This window comes from Zingiber officinale, chromosome 4B (assembly GCF_018446385.1).
Source record: "Zingiber officinale cultivar Zhangliang chromosome 4B, Zo_v1.1, whole genome shotgun sequence".
Taxonomy (NCBI): Eukaryota; Viridiplantae; Streptophyta; class Magnoliopsida; order Zingiberales; family Zingiberaceae; genus Zingiber; species Zingiber officinale.
The window spans coordinates 137,243,919-137,262,379 of NC_055993.1; the positions used below are offsets into that span (position 1 = coordinate 137,243,919).

The 18,461-nt window shown below is 36.9% G+C and overlaps 2 protein-coding genes across 5 annotated transcripts; one reads left to right on the forward strand and one right to left on the reverse strand.

Annotated features, from left to right (window-relative positions):
• Nucleotides 1-3,062: 3,062 nt before the first annotated feature.
• Nucleotides 3,063-6,022, forward strand: LOC121976961. Its single transcript, XM_042529403.1, has 3 exons — nucleotides 3,063-4,718; nucleotides 5,171-5,360; nucleotides 5,720-6,022. The coding sequence occupies exons 1-3, from the start codon at nucleotides 3,132-3,134 to the stop codon at nucleotides 5,845-5,847; spliced, it is 1,905 nt and encodes a 634-aa protein (XP_042385337.1). The 5' UTR covers nucleotides 3,063-3,131; the 3' UTR covers nucleotides 5,848-6,022.
• Nucleotides 6,012-18,254, reverse strand: LOC121976962 (serine/threonine-protein kinase tricornered-like). 4 transcript variants are annotated; one of them, XM_042529407.1, is made up of 13 exons: nucleotides 18,000-18,254; nucleotides 17,512-17,810; nucleotides 15,782-15,956; nucleotides 14,955-15,280; nucleotides 14,647-14,875; nucleotides 11,895-11,974; nucleotides 11,733-11,817; nucleotides 10,486-10,617; nucleotides 10,285-10,398; nucleotides 10,153-10,200; nucleotides 8,210-8,294; nucleotides 7,029-7,082; nucleotides 6,012-6,316 (listed from the first exon to the last, which is right to left on the reverse strand). In XM_042529407.1, the coding sequence occupies exons 2-13, from the start codon at nucleotides 17,712-17,714 to the stop codon at nucleotides 6,276-6,278; spliced, it is 1,572 nt and encodes a 523-aa protein (XP_042385341.1). In that variant the 5' UTR covers nucleotides 17,715-17,810; nucleotides 18,000-18,254; the 3' UTR covers nucleotides 6,012-6,275. The 4 variants fall into 4 exon arrangements, with proteins under 4 accessions (XP_042385341.1, XP_042385340.1, XP_042385339.1 ...); XM_042529406.1 differs by having other exon boundaries at nucleotides 17,512-17,813; XM_042529405.1 differs by having other exon boundaries at nucleotides 17,903-18,254.
• Between the last annotated feature and the right edge of the window lie 207 nt (nucleotides 18,255-18,461).

An 18,461-nucleotide genomic window follows, 5' to 3' on the forward strand; every position in this document is an offset into this window, starting at 1 on the left:
TCTTTCAATCACTAAAATATTTTTTATTTATTCTAAATGATTAAAAATTTAGATCAAGCTATGCTCCGTGAATTCTGAAAAAATGAATTGACAAAAGATACAGAAAATATTGATGAACAAAGAATGATTCAACTATATGAGTAGCGATAAATGGTAAATCAAAATTCTTCTAAGAGAATACAGAGGAGAAAGTATTTGAATTAAGATCGTGAAGTTAGGTATTCTTATCTTTTTAATGATTACTTCTCTGCTGAGCTGGTATATTCTGATGACATATTATAACGTCAATTCCAAATGTAAATAAAGTTATTCCTTTATATGGTCAATGTATTGAACAATTATTTAAAATATTTTCAATGGAAAGTCGATGCGATAGTAAAAAACAAGGTTTATCACCACTTCAGAAATGCACGGTGGCTATTCATTAATTGGCTTATGGAGTCACTGGTGATCATTATGATGAGTACCTACGGATTGCTGAAATAACACTGCAATTTCTGTCAATGTATAATCGAAGTGTTTGAGGCCCAATATTTGAGAAAACCTAATGTTGTTGATATCCAATACTTGCTTGAAATGCATGAGTAGAGATACAACTTCCTTGTCATGTTGTAGTATTGATTGAATGCTTTGGCAATGAAAAAATTGCTCCGTCACTTGGAAATGCTAGTTTACTTAGAGAGATCATGGTGTCCCAATAATTATATTTGAAACAGTCATATCTGTAGACTTGTGCATATGACACACCCTTTTTAGGATTGCAAGGTTGTGTAATAATATCAACATGTTTAGCGAATCATCTTTATTCAACGTCTTACAAGTAAATGCACCATAGGTTAATTTTACGATTAACAATATACAAAAGGATATTGAATGGCTACAAAATACCTTACGAATCATCTTTATTCATCTAGATGACCGATGAAATCTATCTAGGATAGGCTACTTTCATGAAAAGTTTTCCGTATCCTAGGATTCCAAGATAAAAATATTTTAAGAAACGAAAAAGGTCACGGGAAAGGATGTCGAATGGGCATTTGTGGTGCTCCAATCTCAATGGGCAATGATCAAAGGTCCAAAACGATTTTGGTACAAAGATAATTTGAAGGACATAATGTGTCCAAGCATTATTTTGCATAATATACCTATTAAGAATGAGAGAGGTGTATTAGTTAATTGCTCAGATGATGAATGAGATCCTCCATCACAAATATTTCAAGGCTTCATCCAAGAATATAATTTCAAAAATATCTTCGAAGAAATTGCGAGTAACATGATAATCAATTGCATCATCAACTTCTAATCGACTTGGTTGAATATACCTGACCACCCTACGGTTGTAATCAGTGAAAAAAATATTTTATTAATTACGATATATGTAAGGAAATATTTATATAATTTTTTTAATTATTAATGTTATTCCAGTTAACAATTTAAGAATTTAAATTTTAATAGAAAAAGAGATTAGAAATATATATATATATATATATATATATATTTGTTGATAGTAGAGAGTTATGTGCAATTTTTTTTTACTTTTAACTAGGTACAAATATGGCAACAAGGAAGCTCTCAGGGGTCAGCCCAGATCCTCTGGATCGTAAAAAGCGGTCCAGGGGATGGTCCCTTGATCTGGATTGGTGGGAATGAATGGTCCCCACTTATTTTATGAATGGAGATCATCCCTTGAATCAATCCAAACCAAGGGACCATCTCCTGGATCACTTTTTACGGTCTAGAGGATCTGCCCTCCTCAGGGGTTCCCATGACTATGGATGCCCTTAAACACCATTTCATTCAGAAGGAAGGTCATCGCTCGAGCAGCGTAAGATCTTGACTAATATTATAGCATCTTCACTCTTCAGCACTGTAGTATCTCTGTTATAAGGGGATACACTTTTGATGCAGGTGCATTTTTGGGAAAGAGACGGAGAGGAATGACGATGGTACATGTGTGCCCTTAGATGATGAGGTGCGGCCCTTGAAAAAGCATAATCCCTTGCAAGAGAGGTATCGTTATTCTTACAAGGGAGATTTTTTTCTCTACTGTCTCCTATGTTTTACTTTCTTTTTTAATTATACTACTTTGGGGCATTCCGATGATTTAGATATCGGAGAGATCTCGTTGGAGTAACTTTTGACGAGCCCTTGACGCATATTAATTTTTTGTAAAGTCGACTAGGAGGAGAAAATTTCGGCATCATCATCCTACGGTGTGCGAAGTAAATTTTTACCACATCATCCTTAATTACTATTATTGTGTGTGTCTCTTTGGATGAATCTAGTAGTTAACTTATAAGGTATTGTTATCTTAAGATCTAGGATTTAAATCTCGATAAAATCGAGATAAATCTTTCCCTTATGTATTAGTCACTATTCTAAAGATTAGTAATCGTTCATAATTTATCTTTTTCGTGTTGATCCTAGGACGAGCGAACCCTTTTTTTACCATCATTATTATTATTGTGCGTGTTAAATTTATTATCGAGTGTCTTAAGACATGCCACCCAAGGGCACATTTGGGTTTTGGAATTTCTCATAGAGCACGTCATAATTTTATATTGCACAGATGGCGCATTTCTTTCTTAAAATATCTTTTTTAGCATTTTTTTAAAGAATAAAAAAAATACGTCAGTCAATCGTACAGGCCAGAAGGATCATGCGGCTTGCCCAACAGCCTAGCCACTCGGCTACGTAGCGGCCACACAACCAAGCTGGGTTGCATAGCGATTTGATCGTCTGACCGCACGGTCATCTTGACTACTCAACTTGAGCATCGTATCATCATCGATGGATTCGACACTTTTTATTTAACTTTTTTTTTTACTTTTCGTTTAAGTGCTTCTGCGCGTGCGTACGGCCCTTTGAACTTCACGCCGGCACGAGGCCATGATTATTCAGGAATCTCTTGCTTTAATTTGAACCCATAATTTGATATTAAATTTGTCGGCCCACTTCGCAACGAGTTAACTCGGTGGAGGCCCATCATGCATTTCACAACCCACAGACGGGAAATTGGGCTGAATCAAGCGTTCATTGCAGCCCGCCAAACGGGTCGGTTGGACCGAAGTTTCTACGACCCTCCTCCGATCGATCTCCGGCACTATCCCTGAACGCGTCCTCGGAAACCAATGCACTCCGGCCGCTTCCCTGCCTTCTCCCTGCCGACTGCAGCCGCGCGGGGAGGCAGAAAAGGTGTGGTCGCCATGTCGTCCACCTCCACGCCTAGCAACCGTCAGGGGTTGAGGGAGGAGGCAGAGACGGACTCCTCCTCCTTGTCTTCTTCCTTCGCCACCGCCGCTGTGTACTACCATAACCGGACGAAGCACTCGCTGACGGAGGGGTACGCCCGCGGCCCGCGCGGACTCGACTGGGCTAACCAGCCCAATCCTTTTCTCCGATTCCTCGGTTCCCCGGTCCTTCCCCTTCTCCACCTTCCCCCTCAACCCGGCGACTCTCCTCTCTACCGTTCGCTCTTCTCCTCCTTCCCCCCACCGCAGCCCTTCGCCCATGATTCCGTCTCTCGCCTCCTCTACGACTCCCTTTCCCTCTCCGCCTGGAAGTCCACCGGCCTCTCCACTTGGTCCCTCCGCGTCAATCCCTCCAGCGGCAACCTCCATCCCACCGAATCCCACCTTCTCTCCCCTCCGATTCCCTTTCCGGAGAGTCAAAAAGGTGCCTCATTTCCTTTTTCCTCCTCCCCTTTCCTCGCCCACTACTCCCCCAAAGACCACTCCCTCCAGCTCCGCGCCTCCGTGGAGCTGCCGGGCCTCCCATTGGACGGCCGCTTCCTCATCCTCGCCTTCTCCTCCATCATCTGGCGCGAGGCTTGGAAGTATGGCGAACGCGCGTTCCGCTACTGCAACCACGACGTCGGGCATGCCCTCGCGGCCGCCGCTATCTCCGCAGCTTCCCTCGGTTGGGACGCCCGCCTCCTCGATGGCCTCGGCCACGACGACCTCGGCCGCTTCCTCGGCCTCGACCGCTCCGATTCCCTGCCGCCCGACCCACTCCCTGACTGCCCCACCCGCGGCCGTCTCCCCTGGGTCGAGGCGCAGCACCCCGACTGTGCCCTCTTGATATTCCCCTTCGCTGAGACGCCGCCTTCTGTCGATTACGCTGCGCTGGCGTCGTCTTTCTCCCGTTTCCCATCGCTTTCTTGGCTCGGGAAACCTAATTCTCTCAGCAAGGATCACGTTTGCTGGGACGTGATCTACAAGACGGCCGAGGCCGTCAAGAAACCGCCGACGTACGCTGCAGGATTCTCCGTGAACCCATTTCATAAGAGTGCTCTCATATCGCCGGACGTCTACAAGGATCTTACTGTACGAGAGGTGGTGAGGAGGCGGCGCAGTGCGGTCGATATGGACGGCGTTCATGTGATGGAGAGGGACACCTTCTATCAAATCTTGCTGCACTGCCTTCCTTCCGGAGCATCGGAGCCAGGGGAGAAGCAAGGGAAGCAATTGGCACTTCCGTTCAGAGTCCTCACCTGGGACGCAGAGGTCCATGCAGCTCTGTTTGTCCACCGGGTACGGGACTTGCCAAAGGGATTGTACTTCTTGGTGCGAAATGAGGAGCATCTTGATCGTCTCAAGAAGGCAATGAGGTCGGAGTTTGAATGGGACAAGCCAGAGGGTTGCCCTGCGATGCTTCCGCTGTACCGGCTGGCACGAGGAGATTGCGGAGAGCTATCTAAACAGCTTTCTTGCCACCAGGTATGTCTTATTTCATAATTTATACTCTTCGTACATGAACATTATAGAGAAAATCTGATTGTACATATGTTTGAGATAGTATGAATATGTATTTAGACGATCAATAAATGTTTCAATTAAACTATATGAAAATATAATAAATATACACATCAAACGAAAAAGAGTTCAATAATCAATAGCGTAAAAGGATCCATATATCTAGTGGGGTAAGAGTTGATTGTCATTGTTATTGTTTGCATTCGCTAAGGTTGGGAATCGAATTTTATTATGATACCACCAATACAAGGCCACTGAAAGGTAATCCTATGTTATTCATGTATCGTACTAAGTTATGTTATTGGAAAGTGTTGTTCTACGTAGAGAAATTGTAAGAGAAATACTTGGTTATTTAATCAATGTTTGTTTATTTAGCAAATTGAGCAGATTGATTGATCTGAGCTTTGTTAGTGTAGGACATTGCCTCAGATGGGTGTTTTAGTCTTGGCATGGTTGCTCGTTTTGAGCCAATTTTGCACGAAAAAGGTGCTTGGATGTATCCTCGCCTGTTCTGGGAGACTGGAGTTCTGGGTCAAGTATTGTACCTCGAAGCACATGCAGTTGGTATATCGGCTACTGGAATTGGTTGCTACTTTGACGATGGAGGTATGTTCTTGTTAGATGTTATATTAGTTTTTTGTATACCTGAGTGTTTTGTATTCCATGGCATTTAGTTGTCTCTTCAATCTATTTGAATTTAGTTCATGGATTATTGAAGATATCACAAAAATGGTTAGAGTGACTACAGAATTAGATACTGAAACCAATTTGATTTAGTTCTAGAAAAATCGTTATGGTGAGTTTTAAACAAGTAAATGAGGTATCTTAATCACTCTTCAGCTAAAGTTATAATTCTGGATGGAATTTTGGTGAATATTTTAGAACTCTAGAAATATATTTTGAGCTACTCAAGCCATGTTTATGCTATCACTCACTAAAATTACCTGGGATCTTGCATTTTGCAGTTCACGAGGTTCTTGGACTGGAAGGCTTGGAGTTTCAAAGCCTTTACCACTTCACCATCGGCAAGCCAGTGGTCGATAAGCGAATTATGAGTCTCCCTGCATATCCTGGCCCTGGAATAGATGCATAAACATATTTCAAAGCTTGTGTAGCAAAACCTGGAGTACTTGGGGCAAGGACTGCTAGTGAGCCCATTGATGATCTTGTATAGTGACAGATGTAATGTTGAACAAAGGATCATAAGATTTTGTTTTTCTTTACCATTACAAATTATGAAAAGAAAGATTCAGATGATTGACCTTCAAGTGTTGAATTTGATAAATGTAGAAAAATAACAACAAAATTCTTTACAAGAAAATACTAAGTAATTAGAACAAGTCTGCCTGAAGCAGCAGAATTGGCATTGTCACTTCATTTGGCAGTCTATTTGCATGTCAATGTGATTAGGAAAATGAGACCCTTCTCAAACTGCTGATGTTAGATGGAGACGATATGGTGGAAGATGAACCTTTGATGGAGACCTTGAGTTGACTCGGTAGAAACATTAGGGAAGCATCGTTAAACAGGTTCTCCAGAAGAACCGTCTGTTTCTGAGGATTCTGGAAATACATTGCACAATGTGAGATTGCCAGTAGGAATTTTTTTCTGAAGTAATAAAATCACATTACCTGTCTGTAAAAAGAATGAACTATTAATTGAAAGAGAAGAAGAAGACTTAGGCTTGGTTTAAGGAACGAATAAGAAAGATATGATTTCACTTTCCAATTAATTTTCTTGTTCTAAGTACTCCATATGTATATTCGAAAGAAAAATTATTTTACCTGCATTTTGTTCCTAAGGATTAATTGCTCCCATCAAATCTAATTCTTGAACATTTTGATCAAAGTAAAGGAATTGCCAAGGTACAATATAGAAACTCATATTGTCTGACAGACGCTTAGCATGTAGGAAAAAGATAGTCTCTATCATCTACCATTATCTTCTAGGTAAAAATACTATGACAAATTAGACAGCTAATTAAACAGTGCCTATGAAGCAAAAGGAGACATCCAAATGATCGAGTGTGTCATTTCTACACTAGCAATTTTGTAATGTAATATCACAAAACAAATTCAACGATTTTTTGGGTATAATTTTATCCCAAAACTAGTTAAACTTGAAATAGGTACTTCCTCCTAATATATATAATGGGGCATACAATACAGAGAAATAAATTAAGAGCATGGACACTGTAAGACCATTGCTTCTAAGAATATAAGTGACATTTTTTATTAAAAAAAAATTCATATGCTCAAGAGAGAAGCGAAATACCAAAAAGTGACTTCACACTTGGCTTCTTAGATTTGCTCTTCTTCTTTAACTCAGCTGAAAAAAACAAGACTGGCTAGTCAACACAATAGTCTCTTCTGAAAATTCAAAGGAAATAAATACTCTTCTACAAGACTACAACTATATAATAAGAAAAGGAATATATCTCAAAGAAGTAACTAGAATATAACAGTTTCATAAATAACTTTCACGATTCATAAATGAAAAAAAAAACAAAGCAATGCAAGTAGAAAACCAGGAAGTGAAACTAACTCATAAATATTATAAAAATTTTACCAAAGAATAACAAAGAGCATATTTGAGTAGTGTGGCAGGCAATACAGAAAGTGACGCACACACCTAAAATCAAGATTTTTAATAATGCTCGTTACCTATTTTGACGACTCGTTTGCCAATTAATACCAAAATATGAAATAAAACACCCACTGCTACAGTTCATGTCACTTATCGTGTAAACTGCATTAATATACTCATGGGTACTCGAAAAACTAATCCCATGTCTATCCCTATAAGTGAAAAGGGAGATGCACGAAAGAAACCTTTTTGTTGCTACAAAAAAGTAGTATTTTGAAATTTCAATAGGGTCTGTTGTATTTCACAAGGGACTCCTAATAATTTTTTGATAGTTACATCGTTCAAAATCTTGAGTCGTACCAAACAACAATTTTGGTACTAGATCGGCATGGCAACATATGGCATCAATGGCAAATCAGAGATTGAAGGAGGAAGAAAATGCAACTGTATATATAAGAGAGGGCAACTATAGCATTTCATGTCCAACTTTTTGTCCCATCTGAAATGATACAGTTTTGATATTATATCTTGCACACAAAAGCTATAAAAGAAACAAACATTTTTTAAATTCTTCTAACATGTGCTGTGGTATGTCAAGAGTGTCAAGTTTCTGCAACAACACGATATTCATCAACATGATCAACATGCAACGAAAAAGAGATGATCATGTTGATTAGAATCAACTTTCAATAATTTACTGGAATAATACACGTTTTGACTGTGCTAGCCAGTACGATACAAGTTTTCAAACCATGTTTATCCCATGAAATTCAGTAAATGAAAAGCTAAATTCATGATCATTAACTCTCCTGTTGTGGAAAAAAAGGCCTAAATTCTGTAAAAAGAAAAGGCTGTAAAATAAACATCACCTATTCCAGGCACTTCATGATCATTAACTATTTCAAAGTTCTTATATGTGTATCCCATGAAATTCAGATCCTTGGACGAAAGCATCTGTAGAGGTTCAAACACAAAGCCATTAAAAGAATACTGATATTATATTAAAAAAAAATGTAGAGTTGTCATACTATGCGCACAAATTTACAACTGCAATAAAAATGATCTTGAGTTTTAATGCACTGCATAAAATTTTTGAGTTTTAATGCACTGCGTAAATTTTTTGATATGTTGGTCATGCTATAAATTACTGTTGATCACAATCAGACATCGTACTGTCAATTAAAGGGGGGCATTAGGCCATTACCTAGACTTAAGCTACAAAAATGAACAAGATAAGAGAAGGTCGATATACTGGACAGCAACATTTACATTCTGATGCTAATGCAATTTTGAAGCTTGTATATATCTTCATATGGTTTGCAGTTACACTCTTTGCCTATGGTGGTTAGCAATTTAAGATAAAGTCATAAAATATGTAGCATTTAACAATGCTTCCATAAAAGTTTTGCCATGACCTTGGAATTGTGAAAAACACTATTTATATTAGGTTTTGTACTCAATTGTTTGTGCAATAACTCTCCTAGCTCATAAATTAACAACCATTTCACATGCCAATATCATGGTCAAACTTTTCTAGGCTATAGCTAGCAGTACAGCCGTTTTAGGAATACAAATGATTGGTGAAAATAGCCTCAACCCATGTGCACTAGTTATAGTTTAACCCTCCTAAAAACCATAACTTGTCTCATATGAAGAATTACAGACTTTGCTTTAAAATGCTTTAAGTTCATCCAAATTTGTTACCTCATTAACTCACGTATTGTTCTTGCTATAAAATTCAAGTTTATGGTTGCTTCATTTGGTGTATCTTCCAATATTTATATGTAACATTAATTTGTTTTTAACTCTTCGCCTTTCTCCTTTTACAAACTATCAGTATTGCATTCACCTATCCATGTCCAAGAACAAAGTCCCATCCATCAAAGTTTATTGTTCTGACTAGTGTCTTCGTCGTCTCTCCATCTTTCTCCCAATGGAACATGTCATCTCCTCTTCCTTTGCTTTCACTTCTTCTAGATCTTATCTTCCTCCTCTAGGATGTGAACCTGTGGGTGTCTTCTCTATATGCAAACCACTATCTCTTGCAAGGAAAACGGCATAGAAGATTCCCTAGCAGTGGAATCCATTGAGTGCAATCAGCGGCAAAACTTTATTCCCCCTGCATGTTTTTTACTCCTTTTCTTCTCCTTCTCATTGATTCGAAACAAGATCTTGACTGAGAAATCAGCCAATTTTAAATTCATCCAACTCTCACCCGATTCGATCAATGTATGATCTCTACAAAAACCAACCATATCTTTAAATTGTTGGTGATCCCTGAAATGATTAGCTAAAATTGGAATGGCTCTTGAAGATCTGAATCCAATTTGGAGAATCTGCATTGGGGTCCCCAAGTTTGACAACTATATTCTTAACTATCTGGAAATCAAGTTGGATTTCTTTGACGACCTACCATGGTCACGGTTGAACAGTTTTGTGTGGCATAACTAGTATTACTCTTAAAATCACCTAGTCCAACTTTTGCCACTTCCAGAGAGCCTAGGATATGTTAAACCAAAAACCATAAGCTAACAATTTACCTAAAAGCAAAACTTTTGAGACTAGTGGTTCTCAACACAACAAATCTGAGAAGCACAGAAAATGCATATAAACATGCATGTAGAAAAACATAAATTACATGTATTTAAAGAGATGCATACGCAAGTTATGTGACTTGAGTATGTATATATACATAAACACAAAATACGTATTTCATGAATTTTTTGTTTTAAATCAGAATGAAAGTATTATAGGAAGACTTAAATCAGGGATAAACAGGTGAAAATAAGGATATATATATAACTAAACTTACTTTTCTCCAAGGGCCTGACTTAGATGAAGTATGAACATGGTTGTCACACTGCAAGGCATTGTGTAAGAACGACTAACAATATAGCTATATATAAACCAAAAAAAATGAAACCATGTCAACAAACATTTCAACCTCTTCAAACTTCTCAAAGTTTTGAGTGTCCAACTCATCCTTAACCGTTGGTATAAATGCTGCATCAATATGATAAAGTTTGTCCCATTCAACTCCAGAAAACCAAGGGTGAGCCTGATGTAGATAGAAGTACATAATGAATTCATCATTCTTGGTATGGAGTCTCTTACATTTGTTAGGAGATAAGGATATAGAGGGAACCTTTATTTCACTAGCACCTTTTGTGCCAAGCCGTTCTTCAACATTACACAATAGTTTACATATCAGATCTCTTGCTTCTGACGATAGTTTTGTTTCATCAGGAAACTTTAGGTGTTTTCGCCAATTAACTATCTGTATGAATATCAAACTTTAGGTGTTTACATAATCGTGAAATATTATGAATAACTAGAAAAGAGTTTTCAGTGAAAAGCTTTTATCAAATTGGTTTTTGCAAGTTCTAACTTCTTATTGAAAGATTTAAGCTTCCAGCTTTAGAAAACGAGAAAAACAAGTATAAATGTCTGACACTATTTATCCAGCATTATAGCACTTATTCTCCTGGAATGTGAGATGGTTACCTGGAGGAAAGAAAAAGAATTATGTTGTTGGTCTGCTGAACACAAATGGGATCTGTGGGACTTAAAGTTAAGCAAACTGGGACTTTGCAGGTGTAAAACTCAGGCACCTTTACTGGAGTAGTTTTTGTCAGTGGTAGGGACATGAGTCTATCTAGTATCAATATGACCAAAGCTTATGGACTTACCAAAAGGTGCACCGCCATAGTTTCATTGAGCAATTCACATGCGTCAATGTCCCTCTGAGTTGTTACTGATTTCACATCTTGTTTGATTCAGAGAGGTTAAGCTGTACATGAAATGGAAGTGAGTTTCAACTCTTAGAACTATCAATTTCTGAGAACTGATTGACCAATCCACCTCTAGCAGGGCAGGGAGTACACATAGAACAATAGACAAACTCAAGTGGCACTTTCTATATTAGGCAGAACTTGATGCAGGCCGTATGATTGACCCAAAAATTAGCCACCTGGGTGGGGCTCCCTTACATAAGGGTTTCAAGGACCAGACTTAAACTACTCCCTCTTAATTGGGTACATTTTATGATTAAGACATGAATTTAATGGGTCGGCTGGTGGTATGCTCTATGAGCTTGCAACGAGTTCTTTCATGTCATAAGATAGTCAACTGGAAGAACATACTTTCACTTGTCTTCTCAAACACCTTAGTTCAAATACTGATACTATTGAGATACAAGAGGCAAAATCCACCCAATCAACATTCTTCCATGCCAAAATGAAATTGAGGTTTGAGATAATATGACATGGAAATAAAGCAAAGGCAATTAACTAGTCAATTTGCAAGCAAAGATAAAATCGAAAACACAATCGATCCTTTCACAGTCAGCATGGAGGAACAATGGAACACTAGTTAGAATATAAAACAAATTACCTTCCTGCATGTTGCCATAAGTTCATCAGAGTAAAATGGAGGATAACCAACAAGCATTTCATACATGATGGCCCCTAGCGACCACCTTTACAACAATAAAAACACAATTACAACACAAGAACTTATGCAAGTAATGTAATTTGTAACAGGTTTGTTAAGTACCAATCACACTCCATTCCATAACCCTTCTTAAGTAGAACCTCTGGAGCAATATAGTCTGGTGTACCAACAGTAGAATATGCCTGAAGTTATCCGACAGTATAATTGAAGAGAAGTTAGAACCAGTTATTCAACATAGTAAATTCGTTACTTGCAGCATTGAGTAGTAAATTAATTATCTAAAATATGCAAAATGTAAGTCTTGACCAAATTAGAATTGTTGTTTCGCTGCTATAAAGGGGAAAAACTCAGCACTATACTTGTGTCATTTTCTAGCAATTGCAGTTCAACATCGCATTAGATCATTCCTGACCGAAAATCAATAAGATGAAATCCTTTAAAACAAGTTAGCTTATAAACTTGAACATGAATTTCTAAATAAAATCCTCAGTGGGTAGTCATGGATGCTAGAAATAATAAGCGAATCACATTGTTGTTTGTTATTTTAATGTTGGATTTGGTTCCATATGCACTGAGCAGATCAAGACATTGCAGAGTTGTAACTTTGCTGCATTTTCCTATCGCCTTGTATTCTAAGTTCTTTTATCTTCATTTTCATTCATCATTTTCTCATTTATTGAATTAAGGACTTACTGAAGATTGTTTTTCTTTTTTTTTTTCAGCATCTTCTCTCTTCTTTGTTGAAGTCAAAATTTTGCAAACTCTTTCTTTGCATCTCCCTCTTAATAGTGTAAAATGTCAGATGTTTACTCTTTTCCTAGGTACTTATCCTTTAATCTCTTAGGGATATCTTAGGGAGTAGATGTTGGAAACCTAATTTCACTTTTTATCTGCTACACTTTTTTTTTATTCTCTTTGTTGATTGAACCTTTAAGAGATAGATATGTTCCTTTCTGATTTCCAATGTCTTCTCCTTTATCTTTTGTCTTATGCTACAATAGATGTCAGAACTTTAAAGATGCTCTTTTTTATTGTCTTCTCTTGTTCTCAAAATAATGCTGAAATTTACTGATTCCCCTAATTAATAGTAATAGAGATAATAATGGAATCCTAGGTTACCTCTCCTGGGTAATCCATTAAAATTTTCTATGTAAAGCTAATATTGTAGCAGTATCTGTAGCTTAATTTAGTTTGTGAGAGCAAGTAAAGAAAGGAGATTATACTTCTTTTGAAAATGGATTGAGTCAACTTTGACAACACTTAAAAATTCTCAATTGTTGCTCCATTTTTATATCTTCGATAAACATAACATGATCCAAAATGTTTTTATCCTTATTGGTGGGAGTATCTTTTTTTAGTGATCAATTGCCCGTAGATTGCTATCTATGCTCCAGCAGAGGGAGTATTATATATCCAATGTAGTCCCAGATATTAATTTAGAAGTTATATTAGAATAGTCTATACATGGATCTAAGTTTGCTTCTCTAATACAATTGTCTTTCAATTGGCTTTTCCTATGACAAAGATTACCAACAAGAAACTACTTAATAAGAGAAGAGTTCCAAGAACCCATTTTTTCTGTCCTGTGGCAAATTGTTGAAATCCATTCATCATTATTTGAAGAATGCAACAGCTGCCCAAGTTTAAAATGGGTTGTGTGCATGATCAGATTTGATAAAGGTTTTTTTTATCTCAAGATTAGTGCCCAAATTCGAAAAAAAATTTGGGCCAAAGTGGCTGCAATCTTTCTGTGATGTCCCAAAGTTTTGCACCAGTGAAAGTGTGAAGCCAACTGGTTTTGTAAAATGAAGTTTCCAGCAGATACGCATGATAAAGTCCTATAGTCAACAACCACATCTATCTTTCCCTATAGTATTTTCCTTCCTGTAACTTCTCAAAGTTATAGATTCATCTTCTCTTCTTTTGATCTTTCTAAGAAAACTAAAGTTTGTAGTTCTCACCTTGTACATCATTTCTCCCACCGAAATGAAATTTTGGACCTAAGCCCTTTTTTTCAAATAATAAAAACAAAACAGATAATGAAATAAAAATCCGGGACAAGAAACTTGTAAGGAATCACATATAATGCACAGAAAGGCATCCAACTTAAACTACTAAACTGTATCTCTCCAATTTGAACTACAGTATAGGCCAACCAAACAACAATCAACATTCCATAAGGATACTACTGTATAGTCAACCATAACTTGATATATAATTGGGTGGATGTGATAAGATATAAAAGGTGTTGTAAGCAACCTCCTCGATACCATTTTATTGTTTAACAGAAAACCTGTCCATCAAGATTCTGCCCAAGAAGCACCATGTGATATAGTGAACAGTTTTAGGTAAATTATATCATCAATCTAGAACTAGATACCATGATGAATGTAAATGTAGGAGAGACTGCATATGTGCCTTGATGATACTAATCTAGAAAAGATTGCACCTCAGTGTAACTAAAATGACAAGAAACTAGTAGCTAAACCTCTGGAGTTGAACCATCAGGCCACGCGTTTAGGCAGATCCTCTTGTTTCATAGACTAATTTTTATCATATGATTTTCATGGAACATAATGACTAACATGAGCAATATGTTTACTGCATCAGTTTGACTTCTATGACAAATATGATTAAGGTGAATTTAGCTGGCATGTTTTCCTAGATTTGAATAGAGTGTATACCTATAAGTTATTAGCTTTGTCCTGTTAGTAAAGGCGTTATCAAATCATTTCCCATAGTAACCAAATTCAAGTATTTGGACAAACAATGCATGGATTTCCATAAACAAGCATGCCGCATGCACCTCAATTACAACACAGATAATGGAAAATAACTAGTTAACGAAGATTACCAATTTTCTCCTATTTCTTTGCCAATGCTCTAATTGTTCCTGTTGTGTACCTTTCGGTATGGAAGGCCATTCATTATTCTGTGAAGACCCAGTGATGTCTCTTTCACTAGAAATATCCTTTTCTTGCAAATCTGGAAAATTACTGCAGTGCAATGGTTTGCATAATCCAAAATCTGACAGCTTTAGGTGCCCATATCTATCAAGCAATAGATTGTCAGGCTTGAGATCCCTGATAAGAGAATTTTACAGCTTTTAAATGTTATGACAAATTAGGTCAGCAAAACATTTTTTTGAGTTATTCCACAAACCTGTGAATGTAATCATGTTTATGGATAGATTCGATTGCTAAAACTAATTCACCAATATAAAATCTAGCCTCAGTCTCAGTCAATGTATCCTTACGCATAAGCAATGTCATTACATCCCCACCAGGTAGGTATTCCATGATGAGATACAAGTACTCATCATCTTGAAAGGAACAATATAACTTCACTATACAATTGCTATCAACCTCAGCAAGTAGGTTCCTTTCAGCTTTAACATGCTCAACCTGGCCCCGACGAAGCATCTCTGATTTCTTAAGTTTCTTCATTGCATATATATTACCAGTTACTTTCTCTCGGCAGATCCTAACCTGCACATCTCATACATGGTAAAATACAAATAATATGATAAAAGAAATGAATGAAATTGTAATGACACATCACTTAATTCTTATAACTTCGAATTAACATAATATTATGAATATTGGTAAAATAAGAAACATAACCTAGCCTCATGCCTATTTTTTAGATAAAAATAGTTAAAACCTAGAGGGTATATATACACATAAATTGTAGTTCTCTTGTCACACAATACAAAGTATGAAAACTTACAGCCTTGTGAATTTAGCTTTATAGGGTTGGAGAGGATAGCTACTTGATGAGTTGCAAACAATATGATACAGTTAAACAATTAACTTATAGAACAAAAACTGAATAAAGAGAAATTTATTTTATTTTAACACGCTACAAAAAAAACAAAATTTTAATATGACATATGATTGGGAACCTGTATATCTAACTGTTCAAAATACTAACTTTCTTTCAGCATGAGTGTAAACTTTTGTGCTGGAAAATTTTAAAGCTAAAAATACCTCTCCAAAAGCACCTTTTCCTATTATTGTAAGTAAGTCAAAATCAACAGCTCCCATTCTATGCCTTTGCAGGCGCATGTACAAGGTCTCCTTCTGCTCCAAATACTTTAAAATATTGTACTGATCTTCTTCTGAAACATCAGCTTCAGCTAGTTTCTTCTCCAATTTACAACGCCTGCAAAGGAATAGCAGATAAATATTTAGCTGATTATATGTTACTAAGTGAACATCTTCAAACCACTAATCTATAATTTGGGAAACCTTTATCACTTAAAGTTTTTGATATACTGATCGCTCAATCTTTTTTTTTATAAATGCTAAACCAGATTCTCAACCCTCATGGACATCACCAACACCTAAACCGCCTTTAACAAAAATGAATTGCCTCTAGGCTTGTACTTTCAATATAATATTTTTTAAAAATTAAAAATTGCTCAAGCACAATCAGCTACACCTTGGTGTTATCAACGAGCATAATTAGTTACTACCAACTTGTTGGCCTGAAGGAACCATCAACAAGTCTTGAGGAGAAGGTAGAGAAGGCTTATCTGCCATTCATGTTGAAATACATAATAGAGGGGGATGAGTAACACAGCCAGAGTGCAGTCAAATAGGTTTCATACAAACAAACAAATATTTCTAACTTCAGAAGAAAATTTGTAATTTTTCTTCTTGAAATGCTTTTTAGTATAATATCCCAAAATTATGAAATTATCTCAAAGAAACAAAACCATAATCAATATGATATGGAAATTAAGCGGTAAGAAGGTTGAAAACAGGAATTGGAATTTTGTACAATACCAGGCAGTACTTACCAATTAGAGCAAAGATCAAGACAAAGAACACCAATTTATTTTTGATTGAACTGTCCAATACCATACACCTACTGCAGACTACGGTCAAAATAATTCTATGAAGTATGTGAATCATAACTGCCAGAAATGTCTAGCAAGTGTTTATAGTTGGTTTCATCCCCATTCAATTATCCCTCAAGTTTTCAAATTTCCCAAATTTCTCTCAAACTCAGAAATCTAACTTGGTGAATTACCCATATCATCCAGTATGAGAAGTGTACTGCCTGCACTGCTCAGTGCAGAGTGGTAACTGGGTAATATATGCTGTTCATGACAGAAAAAAGTAATTAGCAGTTGCTCAAGTGTGGTTTCATACTATGAACACTCACTTTAAACCCTATTTCATCTCCCACTCAATTCTATCCTAAGTTTTCTGAAGCCTTTATAAACTTTCAAATCTATCAAACTCTCAAATTTTATTCTATAGTACCAAAACATGTCATTCCTAGATGCCAACACACAGAATGATTGGATAAACACCACCAAAGGAAGTGCAACAACTATGGATCGGAATTTTCATGATGGTGGCAACAATACAAGAAAACTTTTATCATTTATGTTAAAATTATTATGAAATTCAATAAAATGTTAGTACACGCCATATTGATAATTAATATGTATAAGAGAATCTCCACAAAGTATTTTTGAAAAATGTAATCGTAGCTCAGAAAATATCAAAATTGGTTCCTGAAACTGGTAAACATAGTTGTACGTTAGTCCTGACTGAGGCAGCCATGCACTTTTTTTCATCCTGGCTATGTTTCTCAAAAATTAGCCATAAGAATAAGGATAAAGATACGTCATCCAATTCCATGATATTCAAACAAGAGAAGGAAGGCAGAAGTCAATAGGAAAAACATTTTACGGAAGCTATACCTTTCCTTGCGTTCTTGCAAGTCTTTCATCTGTTTTCTGTAATGATTTTCTATGTACTGCTTGGCAGCAGCTGCCTTTTGCCTCGTAGCCTTTGAAAGGTTTTCTTCAGTTTCATCCTGCGCATCTGATGCAAGTTCGTTCTTCTTGGACGTATCCTTTTCCCTAGGCTGAAATTTTTCTAACCAACTCCTATCCGGATCCATCAGCGATCACAAGATAATCTACTCAAGTTCACCTCAATGTCCAACTATGAACTCTATCTCAGGAAGTAAGAATAAGTGGTAGAAATGAGGACCTGTCTGCTGAAAATTGTAGGACAAAAGCATATAAATTTATATAATAACAATGCAGTTCTTTCTACTCGTTACAAGATGTTCAATTAGAAAGAAACCTTAAATCAACACAACCCCAAGTCCTAAGAAACAACGCATAATCCATAAGGAACCAAGCGAACAACCAACTCCATTAGCGAAAATCCATCCACCGACCTTCCTAATAGCAACAAAAGCAAATCCGCAACATCCGAAGGCGACGAGCGGCGGGAGAAGAGGGTGGAGGGAATCCCCCAGAGGGCGGAGGCAGAGAACTCGAGATATCACCTGATCGCATGGGATTGCTATAATTGGAACCCTGAAATTAATCGGGAGGAGAGAGGGGAGAAAGCCAGAAAGGGAGTAGCAAAGGCGTGGCGAAGGACGCTGCTCGCGCTTCATTTGCTTCCAATTCCCTCGACCGCTCAGTACCATCCCTTGAAGCTTTATGTGCATTTTAAAATATGATACATCGTGTAAATTTATTATAAAAAATAAAATTATTCATCTAAGTAATTTTAATAATGTTTTAATAAATCTTAAATATTTTACTGATTATGTTAATAATGAATAGGTTAAGAAAAGTTTGGCAAATGTGATGATCCAAAACATCTTATTTGAATTCAAAAAACTGATTAT

What these genes read in the sequence shown, in the direction of transcription:
- LOC121976961 (XM_042529403.1), top strand. Translation starts at nt 3,132, where the DNA reads ATGCACTCCGGCCGCTTCCCTGCCTTCTCCCTGCCGACTGCAGCCGCG. An exon ending in AACAGCTTTCTTGCCACCAG is followed by an intron (nt 4,719 to 5,170) that starts GTATGTCTTATT and finishes TTGTTAGTGTAG; the next exon opens with GACATTGCCTCAGATGGGTG. An exon ending in TTGCTACTTTGACGATGGAG is followed by an intron (nt 5,361 to 5,719) that starts GTATGTTCTTGT and finishes TGCATTTTGCAG; the next exon opens with TTCACGAGGTTCTTGGACTG.
- LOC121976962 (XM_042529407.1), bottom strand. Translation starts at nt 17,714, where the DNA reads ATGGATCCGGATAGGAGTTGGTTAGAAAAATTTCAGCCTAGGGAAAAG. An exon ending in TTGCAAGAACGCAAGGAAAG is followed by an intron (nt 15,957 to 17,511) that starts GTATAGCTTCCG and finishes ATTCCTTTGCAG; the next exon opens with GCGTTGTAAATTGGAGAAGA. An exon ending in TATGGAATGGAGTGTGATTG is followed by an intron (nt 11,818 to 11,894) that starts GTACTTAACAAA and finishes ATTGTTGTAAAG; the next exon opens with GTGGTCGCTAGGGGCCATCA.